Genomic DNA, 13,032 nt, shown 5'->3' with positions numbered 1-13,032 from the left:
GCCTGCATAACCTCTGTTTGTATTGTCCTCAGCCTCTACCGATTAGATCTTGTTTCACAGAAATTACTTAGTATTGTTCTTTGATAAAGTATTTATCAGCACAGTCAGGACTGGTTTGTTTACCTGATACTGTCTAAGTGCTCTAATTCCAGCCAGCAGTCTAAAGTTCACAGGAGGGAAGATGATTTCAGGAAAACAGAGAGTCAGGCTGCTGCTGCTGAGTACAGGGCATTCACCGTCAGCTGCTCTGTCAGCCACCAGGAGAAAGCCTAAAAGGAAAATAGGGAAGCACTAACCAGTTTATTTTTCTGGCACCTCAGGATGAGATGACCTCAAGTTTGGGCCTTACCACAAAGAAAGCCCTCACGATCCTGAGAGACCAATTGTCAGCACTGCTGGAGGGGCATCAGAAGGAACGGAAAAAAGGGACTTCATGGAAGGTGAGGCACCAAACAGCACAAGTTGGGCACTCGGTCTCCCCTTCTCAAAGTAAAGATGAGGGTTAAACAGAAGTTGGCTGCGTTCCCCTCCAGAGTGCAGCTGCAGAGTGTCCAGGTGTAGAACTGCTAAAGTCCTTGGGAACAAAGCAAGGAATCTGTCTAAGGGTGTGCTTCTGTCAGCACTTCTCTCCTGGATGCCAGAGTTTTGGGAAGATGCCTCTTGCCATGTGAAGGATCTAAGGACTTCAAGAGCCACCAAGGGCAGTGAGCTTAGAGGGTCCATCACAGGTGGAGATAAAGAGCTGTGAAGCTTAACAGTCTCCCCTTGTCCACCGTGTTTGCCTGGCGTGTGTGTTGAATACAAAGTGCCAGTGTTTATGCACAGTGCTTAAAAGTGTTCCTTGGTTGGTCAGTGACAATGGGACAGCCTGGCACAGAAGCCTTTTCATTCTTCCAATCAAGAGAAAAGCAGAGTGTTCACTCAGACTCACCAGCTGAGCATCCACTGGTGCTGTAGGATTCACACAATGGATCTGGGATGCTCTGTGTCATGTTCAGGGGTTTGGCAAAGTTCTGTTCTCCCTGGAGCACCAGCTGCTGCCTTCACCCTTTCTCACTCTGCTTTTCCAAACGTCTGGCTCTGTGTTCCATGAGTGCTGACTGTCTGCTGCTCTGCCTTTGCAGGAGGTGTGGAGGAGCAGTTTTCTGTACCATGGTAACCGCTGCTCCTGTTTCCACTGGCCTGGTGCGTCTCTGATGCTGCTGGCAGTGCTGTTGCTGCTGTGCTGCTATGGGAGCCAGCCACAGGGGAGGTGAGCAAAGCTTCCTGTGCTGCTTAACTGAAGCAAGCTGCTAGTTTTATATCATCTTAGTACTGTATATGGTTGACGTAAGTGTTGTCCCTCATTCTGTCTGGATGTCTTGATATCAGCATACTCACACTGGTAATTCCCTATCAATCCCTTCCACAGAACTTTAGCCAACTTAATTTTACTTCTAATAGACCCGGGGAGTGTCCTATGGAGAGACTGAGGGGTTTTTTTTCTACAGCATTCCTAGATCTTTAAAACTCCTAGGGCATTATAATAGTTAGGAAGTATTTTGAAACCAGAGAATTTAGTGGCTGATGGGAGAAGTTAGTGTGCCATACATGCCTTGACCATATTTGTAAATTATTTCTTAATTGAGATGGGTCCTTTCAGACCTCTCTGGTGTCATTATCCTAAAGAAGAAGTGTGATCATGCATTTCTTTTTGAGCCATAAATCTGTGAGATGTGGGAATAAACAACCAGGCAGTTGTGTGTTTATCTCTGTGGGTGTCTGGCAGTGTATTCTGCTCGTTTACTCAAACCTCATCTGCTTTCTGCTTCCTCCTGTTTTGCTGTGTGAAGCCAAGGTGCTGAGATAGTCAATGCACTGGCACTCTTCCTCCTGCTCCTCTTGGATCTCCTCATGATCGGGCGTCAAGAGAGGCTGAAGTGCAGAGAGGTGGAGAGGAGGCTTCAAACCATCGTTGATAAGATAAACGGTGAGGTCGCCTTCATCTGTCCCGTTTGCACTTTGTTTTCCTCCCGTTGAATCTTTCCCCAAACCTGATCACATGCATTCCTAATTAAGCTTGCTAACCTTCCCCTGTGTTGCACGGAAACAGGCTGTGGGAAGTGTGTTCTCCTCATGCCTGTCCTGTAAAATAATTATTTTGAGCTGTCATGTGGCCGTGTGCTTCCAAGCTGTGTGCTACCAGGTGGGCGTCTGTTATGGCTGTGCTTTGGAGTAATTCGAATCCTAACATCCTTATAAAAATATCTGCCTTGAGCAGATGATGGGGGGAGAACACTTGGGGTTGTACCACAACACAGAGCAGAAGGAAATAAATTGCTGTGCATGAGCATCGTCTCAACGGGCGCTTTGGGACCTGAGGGGGCAATTCATTCCAGTGGGGCAGTTTCAAGGACAGCCTTTAGCTTTTCTGTTGTACAGGGTTTTAATTGACTGTTTAGTTGCTAATACTGGGTGGAGAAAGAAGGGAAAAGCCATCACAGAGGAAGAGAGAGATGATAAAAGATCATGGGAATGGGCTGAGCTTAGCACTGGGGGACCTATAGCCCACTGCAGGATGGAAAATCCAGATTTGCTGCCACTTCATTCTTTCACACTTTGTGCTTTCAGATACACTTGGCAAAGAGGTGAAATGGTCAGATTCCATGTACCCTGACCTTCACATGCCTTATGCCCCATCCTGGTCCCTTCACTGGGCCTACAGGGATGGGCATCTTGTCAACCTGCCCGTGAGCCTCTTGGTAGAAGGAGATGTTGTTGCTTTGAGGCCAGGCCAGGAGTCATTTGCTTCTCTGAGAGGGATTAAGGTAACTTGCTTGTCTAATTTCCCTGGCCTGTAACAATATATTTCCCAGGTTTTTCTTGCTAATACTCTTAATTCCCAGAGTACAGGTTATGGGAGTATTTGGTTTCTTCTGACCTTGAAAATAGCTTGAAATTCCAGTTCAGTCAAGGATGGCTCATAGTTAGCCAGGCTGCATCTTCTCTATGAACTCCCAAACCCACTGGACAGGAGACACTAATGTTATGCAAAAGCACTGTGTTTCCTCCTCTCCCAGGTCAAGGGGAAAATGTAATGTGCTGCTAAATATAAGTGGAGTGAATCTATCCAGTAGGATAATATGACATACAAACCCCGTCCGTTATCCTGCTTTTTATGTGCAGAAATAAAGTTTGTCTGCTTTGACCTTCTCCTTACTACTGATTTATTATAAAAGAAGGTAATATAAAATACCTGGGGTAAAAGTAAATTAACTAATCACTTACAAGATCTATACAAAGATTTTACTGTTTGAAGAAGGTTGGAAAAAGTTTAAAGCTTGAAATGTACCTTTGGTGGGTTTGATTTCACTCCAAATGCCAATTCTCATGAAATAACCGGATGTGCTTGAGCACAAGCCTCTGACCTTTTCTCTAGGATGATGAGCACATAGTCCTGGAGCCTGGAGATCTATTTCCACCCTTCTCACCCCCGCCCTCCCCAAGGGGAGAAGTGAAGAAGGGACCTCAGAACCCTCAGCTCTATCGTCTCTTCCGTGTGTTGAAGACCCCAATAATTGATAATGTCAGGTGGGTTAAATGCAGGGCACAGTGCCTGCCCAGCTGTCTATGTCCTTGTTGGTGCCTTCCTGTTAAGCAGGTGAGGGGTCCTGAGGAGTTTGCTTGACAACACTGAAAATGTACCATGGCAAGTGCCACACTCTTATTGTGGATGTTGGCTTCTCTTTTGACAGCCATCCCTCATAGCATAGGCTGAGCACAGTGTTCTAATCAGGTCTGCTAGGAGGTTTATATCCAAGGAAAGTGAAGGTTTAGGGTCTTAGTTGCTGAAATTTCAAGCTGTTTTCTGTTTTTTAGGTGGTGCCTGGAAATGGCTCTGTCACGGCCTGTGACAGCCCTGGATAATGAGAGGTTCACTGTACAGTCAGTGATGCTGAAATATGCCGTCCCTATCGTGCTGGTGGGTCTCATTCCAAGCCTTTGTCCTTGAGAATAGCCATGTGTTGTCAATAAAGGTGAAGAATTTGCAGCCATCAACAGGAAGTTGTGGCCAGGCTCACTCATGCAGCTGACTCTGTGTGTACCTTGGGCAGTTCAGAGATGCTGAGCCATGTAGCCGTGAGAGTGGAGGGAGGAGCTGCAGCAGCAGATCATAAATGCATTTTTCATACTTTCCCAGGCCTGAGAATGTTACAAGGCACTGAAAACCCCTTCCATGCAAGTGCAGGTAGTCAGGTGACAGTGTCATCTCTGAATTGCAGGCTGGATTCCTGATAACCAATGCCGTGCGCTTCATTTTCCAAGCTCCTGGAATTGCTTCCTGGCAGTACACTCTTCTTCAGCTGCAGGTAAAGGAGAGCTTTGAGCTTCACACCACCTCCTCCCCAGAGCACCACCAAGATGGATTCCCTCCCTCAGTGACCTAATTCATCCTGTGACAGCATCCTATGGCAGCATCCTGGATCTGGAAGCATGCTGGATCCAGGAGCATTCAGTGGAGGAGGACAACAGAACTTCCCTGGCCATCCCTTATAGACTTCCCTTTAAGTGTTTTGCTCTCTCATTTGCCATGTATGTGATTATCTGTATCTATTTATCTATATCTATATATATGATATCCTTTGCCTTTAAACTCATTTACACCAAATTCAGCAGGAAAAACAGCTGCAAGTTGGTGTGATTGATTCCTGGCCTCCTTCAGTAAACCCCCCTAAGGTGTGCACTGTTTGGCACTGCTTCCAGCCCCCTTCCTTCCTGCCCTGGCCTTTTATCCTTATCCTCTCACTGTGGTGGAAAAGATGTCACGTGGGAGATTCTGCTTCTTGTTGTCTCTCTGTGCTTGTTGGTGATCACAGATTGTTTTTTTCAGGTGAATGGTGTCTTACCCATCCTTCCGTTGCTCTTTCCTGTCTTGTGGATTCTTGCTACAGCCTTTGGAGAAGCCAGAGTCTTGGCCCAGATGAGCAAGGCCTCATCCACCTCACTGGTAGGTTTCTCCCACATTGCAGAGACAAGGGCAGGAGATGAAAAGGCTCTGTGAAGTGACCACACTGAATTTAGCAGATGTGTCTTCATAATTAAAAAACCTTGTTATATCTTTGTCCCAGCTGTTCCCTCTCCCTGGAGTACAACATTACTTCTTGAACAGATGCTTTAATTTTTTCAACCTCTCTACAGATATCCCAAGGTGATAGGAAGCTCTTGTGATTCCATAAAACTCTTCAAGGCATGTGCTTTCTGTCAGATAAATATCATTTGTCACAGGGGTCAACAGGGAGATAAATGCCCTGTGGTGGCTATATCTGGGCAACGCGTAGCCACTGAGAAGGAATGTGATACATCATATCCTCTGCAGTGTTCTGTGGGCTGAACAGTCCTTTCCTGAGACTCTGGGGCTTTGTTTGTAGGCATGGCCTTTGAGTAGGTCAGGGAGTAAGAGCAGTTTCTGGTGGTTGTGCTGGTTTGGGGAGTGGAGTTTCGTGGTCTGATGGGGTGTGATCCTGAGTTGGATGCACTGTGAGGTGTCCCTTCTTCTGTCCTGGTGGCAGTGCTGATGAGATGCACTGAGCTATGTTTGTCTTCTGTGCTGATTTCTGTTACTTGGACAGAGTTTCACCCTCCTCCTTGTCCTTCCTTGGCCTCTGTGGCTCTGGGTCTGTGTTTTCTATTTTCCCTCTAGTTGTACATGACTAAGCTGCCTGTGTCCTGGGAGGAAGGACACGTTACATCCCATAGTAGCATTTGCACCTTTAGAATCTCTTCTCAGTGTTTACTCCACTTTGCCTTTCCTACCCATTCTCAGCATCACTTGGTTTGTACTTTTGAAGCCTCCCTCTTTCCCTTCACAATTTGCTATTCAGCTGGGAAAAGCCAGAGCTCCTTGGCCTCCTTGCTTCATCATTCTCAACATTCCCATTTGCCCTGTCACTCATACTTGCACCTTCCTTTTGTTCTTTCCTCTCTTCTCATTTTTCTTGTCCAGGCAGCCCTGTCTCTCCAGCCAGCTCTTTCTGTGGCATCTCAGACATGATCCTCCATCCTTGCTGCTGCAGAACAGCTGTTGTGATGTGCCTTGGTCACTCACCCCCTGACCAGGGCAGTCACTTGGCCTCTCTATTTCCCTCCTTCCTTCTTTCTTCTCTGTTCAAAATGTAGCAGGTAAGACCCTTTTCATCTCCAATCACGTGGCCTACTTGGTGGCGACTTGGCCACTTCTCCACTGTCTTCCCTTTCCTATCATGTTCAAGCTGATGGATTCCCAATTTTTCAAGGCTGGAGGTGACCTTTGTGCCTGGTTGAAAGGACACAAACCAGTGCCCCCCTAAACAAGCCCCTGCCTCAAGCTGCATTACTACAGTTGGACTGCAGCAACATTCCTTTTAGAAAGGAATTTGCTGTCGGTTTGAAAACATGTACTGCCTTTGATAGGTTGTCTCAGTAACTATTTACCTTCACTGTTAAAAATGGGCATTCTGCATTAGTGGGAATTTTTGCAGTATCTGATTTCCAGCCTTTGGAACATTTACATCTTTTGTCTCCTAGATTTAAGAGCAAAGAGCACGTCAGTCAAAATTCTGGTCTGTTGTGACTACTCACATTCCCTTTTACCATCTCTGGTTAACAGTTTAAGCACCTTGAGGCACTACGAACGTATTTTCCAAACCTCTAATCTTTCTCTTGGTGTTCCTCTTAGCTTTCTCCACTGTTTCAGGATCGCTGTAGGGTTATGAATCTCAAAACCCACAAAATATTCCAGTAATAGCTGTGCTTTTGCTAAATTTCAGAATAATTTGGACTTTCTGCTCTGTGTTCCCTTGTTTGTGCAACAAAGGATCCCATTAGATCTTTTAGCCACTGCTTTAAAAGGCCAGGCTTTATTCAGCTGATAGTCTGCAGTTACTGCTTTCTGAGAGTCCTCGTCCTGTAACTCCAGCCTTCATTTTTGCACCTAAATACGCAGCCTTAGATTTGTGCCTGTTCAGATACGTGTTTTTGCATATTGCCCAAGCAATCCATATTGTTCTGTGACAGTGGTCTTTTCTCTTTACATTGCACTCTGCCCCAAACTTTGTGTTGTTTACAGTCTCTGTCAGTAATGTGTTGTTTTTAGTTGCTATTAACAAAATACCCAGATTTGTCCCTGCTTGAGCTAGTATCACATTATTGCAAATAATTTCTGTTTCTGTTCAATTTAGAGATAGTCTATTTCTAATATATCTACTATGGGCCTGATTTCTTTGGTATTTTTGTTAGAAAACCACTTAAACATTTAGAATCAAGTCAAATTACCAAATGGTCTATGTCAAAAGCAGTACTTTTATCAGTCAAATCTGTAATTTTGTCAAAAAAGATATCACAATAATTTGAGGAGATTTGCTGCTCATATAGTTGTGGTGTTTGGCACTGGTTGTATTATTCCACTTCTTTTCTTTTAATTGAGTCTCATATTAGCCACTCTGTTATTCTGTCTGAAATCAAAGTCTGTCTGGGGTCCTGTGGTAATTTGGATGGTTCTCCTTCCCTTTTTGGGCATTGGCACCACTTCCATTTGAACTGGGACTTAATCCATAGTTCAAGCCTTGTGCAAAATCAGCAGTAACAGTCATTGTCCAGACCTGCTAATTTAAACATATTTACTTTCAGTAGCTGGTGTTGGAATGGAAAATATTTCATAGTTATCATATGGTATGATTTTATCACTGAATAAGGAATAGCAATATTTATTTAACATGTCTGCCTTGCCTACAATGTCATTTGTAATTTCACCGTCTTTAACAAGCAGTGGTCTGGTTTTAATTACCTACTGGTATACTTTTCGTTATTTTTTATGTTAATTTTTACTTCTGTTTTCACTTTCACTCAAAACTGGTCTCTTATTTTTACTATGGGATTGTTGCTTTTTAAAATTGTAACAAAATATTCTTAACCAGTTCCTAATCATCCTTTGTAGTTCTCACTTTAAATGATTTCTGACAGATTTCTCTTGCCTTTTTTTGGCTTTGTTAAACTGATCCTTTTTGAAGTGCCAGATATATGCATTATGATTTGGGCTATAGTTTTATTTACATATAAATGTAATTGCCATGTTCACTTATGGTTATGAATAGACTTAAATTTAAATTTTTTCAGAATTACACCTAGTGTGGAATGCCTTTGTGCTGGATGCAAAACTTATGAGTTAGTGAATTTCTCAGTGTAATTCCACAAGCACCGTTGTAGTGCCCTGCTGTAATTTCTTTTCATTTGCTATCCACATCCCATTTGTATCACCTCATTCCTCTGTGTCCATTGTGTTCCAGGCACCTGCTTTTCCAACCCCTCTTCCAGCTCCCTTTCTGTAACTGACCCATATAAGTTAAAATCAGATCACTGAATCCTGGCTCTTTCTGACTAAAAATAGCCACACAGAAAGAGCCTCCTCTGGGTCTAATTGCTATTATTTTCTCTGTAGACATTTAGGTAATGACTGTGTGTTCCTCTGTGATGTACAGCACCAAGCACTTTGCCTGTGCTTCACAAGTAGATAAAGACAGAGTCCATTAAAGGCTTAATTGCTTTGTTGAGTTATCGGTCTGCCTTGGTACAGTGATTGCCACAGAGCAGGACTCCTGCTTTCTCCTCCCTGAAGGCACATCCTGAGGGAAGGATGTTCCTCCTGGCACATTTCTGAGCACAATTATAGTAACTGGTCTCTTCTCTTGCTGCAGCTTGCTAAGTTTTCAGAGGACACTCTCAGCAGCTACACAGAGATGGTATCTTCTCAGGTACTATTATTATGAATTGTTTTCCTCCATCTTCACTGCAGAACTTCATGATATCCTTTCCCTTCCTCTCTGATCTCCTGCTTGTTGCTAGACCCTTTTTACTTGTGTCAATTGTCCATTGTCACTCATTTGTTGCTTTAATTTGCTGTGCATGCAGGTTGCATGTCTTTCCCCTCCACCTCCCCATGTAAATACTGCTCTGCTGACCAGAGATTGAGGTGACCTCGATACCGAGTCCAGTTGTGTTTTTATGAATATTGCAAATGGTTTGAAATCAATGTTTTCTGTCCTGAACACAGTACCTCTTTCAAGGCCTGTTCCAGAAGTAAAATAAACTTTTTATGATGTGTGTCTGAAAGAAGGGAAGTATTTTGCTTGCAGCAGAAAAACCTTGTTCAAGCCAAAACTAAAACCCAGAGGGAATGGTGGTCAGCACCGAGACCAAACTGCAGAGGGGACCATGGAATGTTCAGGCTTTTTAAAAAGTCTGATCCTGTTCCATGGGCTCCTTATCAGGCTTAAGCACATTACTGGTGCTTCCAAAGTTGGGGCAATTAAACATTCAGGAGCCCTTTTTCTGGGGAAGGAACTGCTCCGGCCACTCTATAAACTGCATCATCCAGATTAAACAGGTGGGTAGAGGAAAGATACTTCTCTGTCTAATCTGGCATCAATATTCCCCTTTCCATAAGGAGGCAGATGGACTCCAGGAGTGATTAAAAATCCCTAGATTTTATAAGAGTCAGTTCCTGTTTCCTTGCTCCCAGTCGCTCAGAGGAATGCACATGGGTGCACACACACCTGTTTCCTTTGCTGAATGTTTTGTTGCCTTTTTTTGCCAGTTCATCGTTTAGCTGAGATGTTTTTCAGGTACTAAATAGGAGTGATTTCAGCTGACCTACCCTGTTGAGAAGATCTGTTTCTTTTCTTCTGTAACATTTTTGCTTAGGAGAACCTGGTTTAAATAAGAGCTTTTTTTTCTTGGTGATAGCTCCGGATTGTTTTGCATTTGAGCTTACTGCTGTACTAATCATTAGGATCCAGAGAACATGATTTGAGGAGCTTTGGGGGAAGTGCTCTGCAGTGACAGTATTCCAGAATAACAGCTAAAAAGTGGTAAAATAACACAGTAATTCAATCCTGGTTTTGCTGGCTTTAGGATTGCACAGAGGAAAACACTCAGCTCTGGTGCTTGGATTGATTGCTGCCATCCAGACTCCCTCTGAAACATGTTTGTGTGGAAAATGAAGGGTGCCAACTGGACATTTTAATTTTGCAAAATATCCCCTTCTTTCTGTTTCATTACAATACCTTTGTAATGATGGAGTAGTCAGGGAACCTTGGCTTTATTTCCAACATTGTCACTGCCTCAGTAACTAAGCTTGGGCAAGTCACCTCACCACAGGGACCCCATCCTTTACCTGATTTGCAACGTGGTGGTGGGAAACCAAAGGCCTCAAACTCCATAATCCGAGGGGTTGAATTACTTCAGGAAAAAAACACTAAGAGGTGACAACTGATTCACTCAAAATGAGCTCACTTCAGAATTTCTTTCTCTGTTTTTGGGTAGGCAGAGGTAGTTTCAGTGAATTCTCAGTTCAACAATCAGACTGACTGTTAGCAATCAGTGGAAAGGGGAAGAAATGCTTTTCCCTTGAGAACACCAGCACTGTATCAGGTAACAGGTTCCCACAGAGGCTGATGTCTATCTTACAGTGTATCCCTGTGTTGAAAGTGGAAGCAGGTAATGTCATACTCCCTTTTTTCCTTCTCTCCCTTCATCTTCCAATGAATGGGTATCTAATTGGCTGATGTCCTCTGCTTCCCTCGTCAGGAAATGATACGCTGTATCTGGAGCCACTTCCTCTGTGTTCTAAAAGGCAAATCCCCAACTCTGAGTTTCACTTCCAGCTTGCTCCACAGTCTGGGATCTGTCACTGTGAGTATTGCTGGGTTGTCAGAAAGAGGAGCCCTGTGAGGATGCTTCATTTCCATCGTTCATGTCGTCCTTCCCCGAGCACAGACTGTTTGCAGTCAGTTCACTGTGTTGGAATTAGAAACCCTTCAGGCACCTGTCTTTGTAGAAGAGTTTATAACTGTCCTGTCATGTCCAAGCACATTTACAGGCTAAAACAATGGTTTGAGATACTCTGTGACATCTGACAGGATGTCTGTATTTTCCAGCTCTGGTTCTGGTCAAATTGCCCTCTTGATTCCTGTGCAAGAATCAGCTGCTTTGGGTCCTGGTACGGTAGTAGCTGGTGAAATAGGTTGAGTAGTTGCTTCCTTCCCTTGGTCTTCATGCCTAGTTTATAATATGCTGAAGTAAAATTGGTGTTAAACGACCCATCAATCTTGTTAGAGCAAGGAATTCTTGGATTTCTTGGAGTGTTATTAGGTGCAGTTTTTTAAGAGAGAGAGTTGATGAAGGAGAGACTTGTCTATCCTCCCATGTGTTTAATGAAGTAATGATATTTACAACTAAGCATGAGCATTGAGACATGTCTTCACTAAGATTTTGCTTTCTTGGGGGTGTTGTGGGATGTTCTAGGTGCTCTGCTGTGTAGACAAGCAGGGGATTCTTTCCTGGCCAAACCCCAGCCCAGAGACTGTTCTGTTCTTCAGTGGGAAGGTGGAACCACCTCATGACAGCCACGAAGATCTGACTGATGAGCTCTCCACACGGTCCTTCTGCCATCCTGAGATGGAAGATGAGGTGAGTGATCCATAATCCATAATGTAGTGTGTTGGCTGCAATCATAGTTTGACTGACACACAATGTGATATTATAGAGGGGCCTTGTAGAGAAGTCCTGTGCCATAATTCTTTGCTTAAAAGATGAGGAAGCAGGAAGGATCCTTTTCTACAGGAGTCCTAAAGCAGCGGGTGAATCAGCAGTGCCTTGTGTTCAACCACTGAATCACCACCCTTCACTCTGTTGGTCTCCCACAGCCCCATGAAAGAGATGCTTTGCTCTCTGGCCCCTTGGCAGACACAGTGCACATGGCCAATGAACAAGAGAGGAACAACTGGTCTGGTGATGCTCCAAAGGCTCCTGAAGCCACTGCCCACCGAAAGCCAAACAGCAGAAGCAAACATCCCTCTGGATCTAACGTGAGCTTTAGCAAGGACACGGAGGGTGGAGAGGAGGAACATACTCAGGTAAGACATACTGTAGGGGCACACAAGTAGGCTTTTGTGAAGCTGTAACACCGACTCAAACACATAGAGTACCCCCTTTTGGGCAATTTAGCTGGGAATTCCCTGCAGGATTCTAGGCTCAAGCTGTATTCATTGTAACCAATTAGAATTTCTCTGCCTGTTGGACCAGGTTGTTGGGGACAGCGAGGTGTTGGCTTGTGAGGCTGAAGACTTTGTGTGTGACTACCACCTGGAGATGCTCAGCCTGTCCCAAGACCAGCAGAACCCCTCCTGCATCCAGTTTGATGACTCGAACTGGCACATGCACCTGAATTCCCTCAAGCCTCTGGGCCTGAACGTGCTGCTCAACCTGTGCAACGCCGGCGTGACCGAGCGGCTGTGCCGCTTCTCCGACCACCTCTGCAACATCGCCCTGCAGGAGACTCACAATGCTGTGCTGCCTGTCCACGTGCCCTGGGGCCTCTGTGAGCTTGCCAGGCTGATAGGTGAGGAGGAACTGGATGAGCAGACACAGAGAAATCAGAGCTGTCAATAGACACTTAATCCTTAGAGAGCACAAGAGTATTTCCCCAGTCCTGTTTGCTGAGGAGGTGGAAATTCAGAGCTGACTCTGTTGTTGTTTGGTTGCCAAAAGAGTTTATTAAAGAGATGGCTTTTGGCAAGTTCTGACGTTGTCAGCGCTATCCAAGGAACAAATGTCATCAAGGACAGTGCCAGCCAGCCCTGGCTCGGCTTCGTATTCTCTGGTGTGAGTCTGCCAGTCTCATCAGGAGACAAAAATACCTGCTAATGAACAGATACCTGTCCTGTCTTTACAGTAGGGCTTTACAGGGAGTTTGGGGATAAATGGTGTACCTCAGCTATAGATGGGAAAATGGAGTCATAGGGGATGTAAGAGGTTAGAGGTAACACTAGGATTAAAACCTGGAAACTTGAACTCATTTCTGTGCCTGTCCTGCAATGTCAGAGTTACTCTCTTCAGTGAACAAGAGCATGAACACTGTAATTACTAATCTAGTCCTTTTGAGTGTTTTTCATCCTAGATCTTGAGCCATATTTACATGATGCACAATGAGCACAGCTCACCTTCCAGTTGCTGGGGAGG

The 13,032-nt window shown here is 44.6% G+C and overlaps 1 protein-coding gene across 2 annotated transcripts in view; it reads left to right on the top strand.

Moving 5' to 3' along the window:
- TMEM94 (transmembrane protein 94) overlaps positions 1-13,032 on the top strand; it is a 42,309-nt gene that overhangs the window by 11,266 nt on the left and 18,011 nt on the right. Inside the window, exons 2-14 of one of the 2 annotated variants that reach the window (XM_082293958.1) lie at positions 321-440; positions 1,125-1,252; positions 1,833-1,969; positions 2,611-2,807; positions 3,419-3,570; positions 3,859-3,961; positions 4,263-4,349; positions 4,871-4,987; positions 8,709-8,765; positions 10,600-10,704; positions 11,317-11,481; positions 11,718-11,927; positions 12,097-12,412. In XM_082293958.1, the coding sequence (XP_082150084.1) occupies positions 321-440; positions 1,125-1,252; positions 1,833-1,969; positions 2,611-2,807; positions 3,419-3,570; positions 3,859-3,961; positions 4,263-4,349; positions 4,871-4,987; positions 8,709-8,765; positions 10,600-10,704; positions 11,317-11,481; positions 11,718-11,927; positions 12,097-12,412 (1,894 nt within the window). The remainder of the gene's footprint in view (positions 1-320; positions 441-1,124; positions 1,253-1,832; positions 1,970-2,610; positions 2,808-3,418; positions 3,571-3,858; positions 3,962-4,262; positions 4,350-4,870; positions 4,988-8,708; positions 8,766-10,599; positions 10,705-11,316; positions 11,482-11,717; positions 11,928-12,096; positions 12,413-13,032) is intronic. The other variant, XM_082293957.1, reaches the window with a different exon arrangement.

This window comes from Coloeus monedula, assembly GCF_965178545.1.
Source record: "Coloeus monedula genome assembly, chromosome: 19".
NCBI classification, from domain to species: domain Eukaryota; kingdom Metazoa; phylum Chordata; class Aves; order Passeriformes; family Corvidae; genus Coloeus; species Coloeus monedula.
This window is presented reverse-complemented; position numbering and strand designations above follow the sequence as displayed.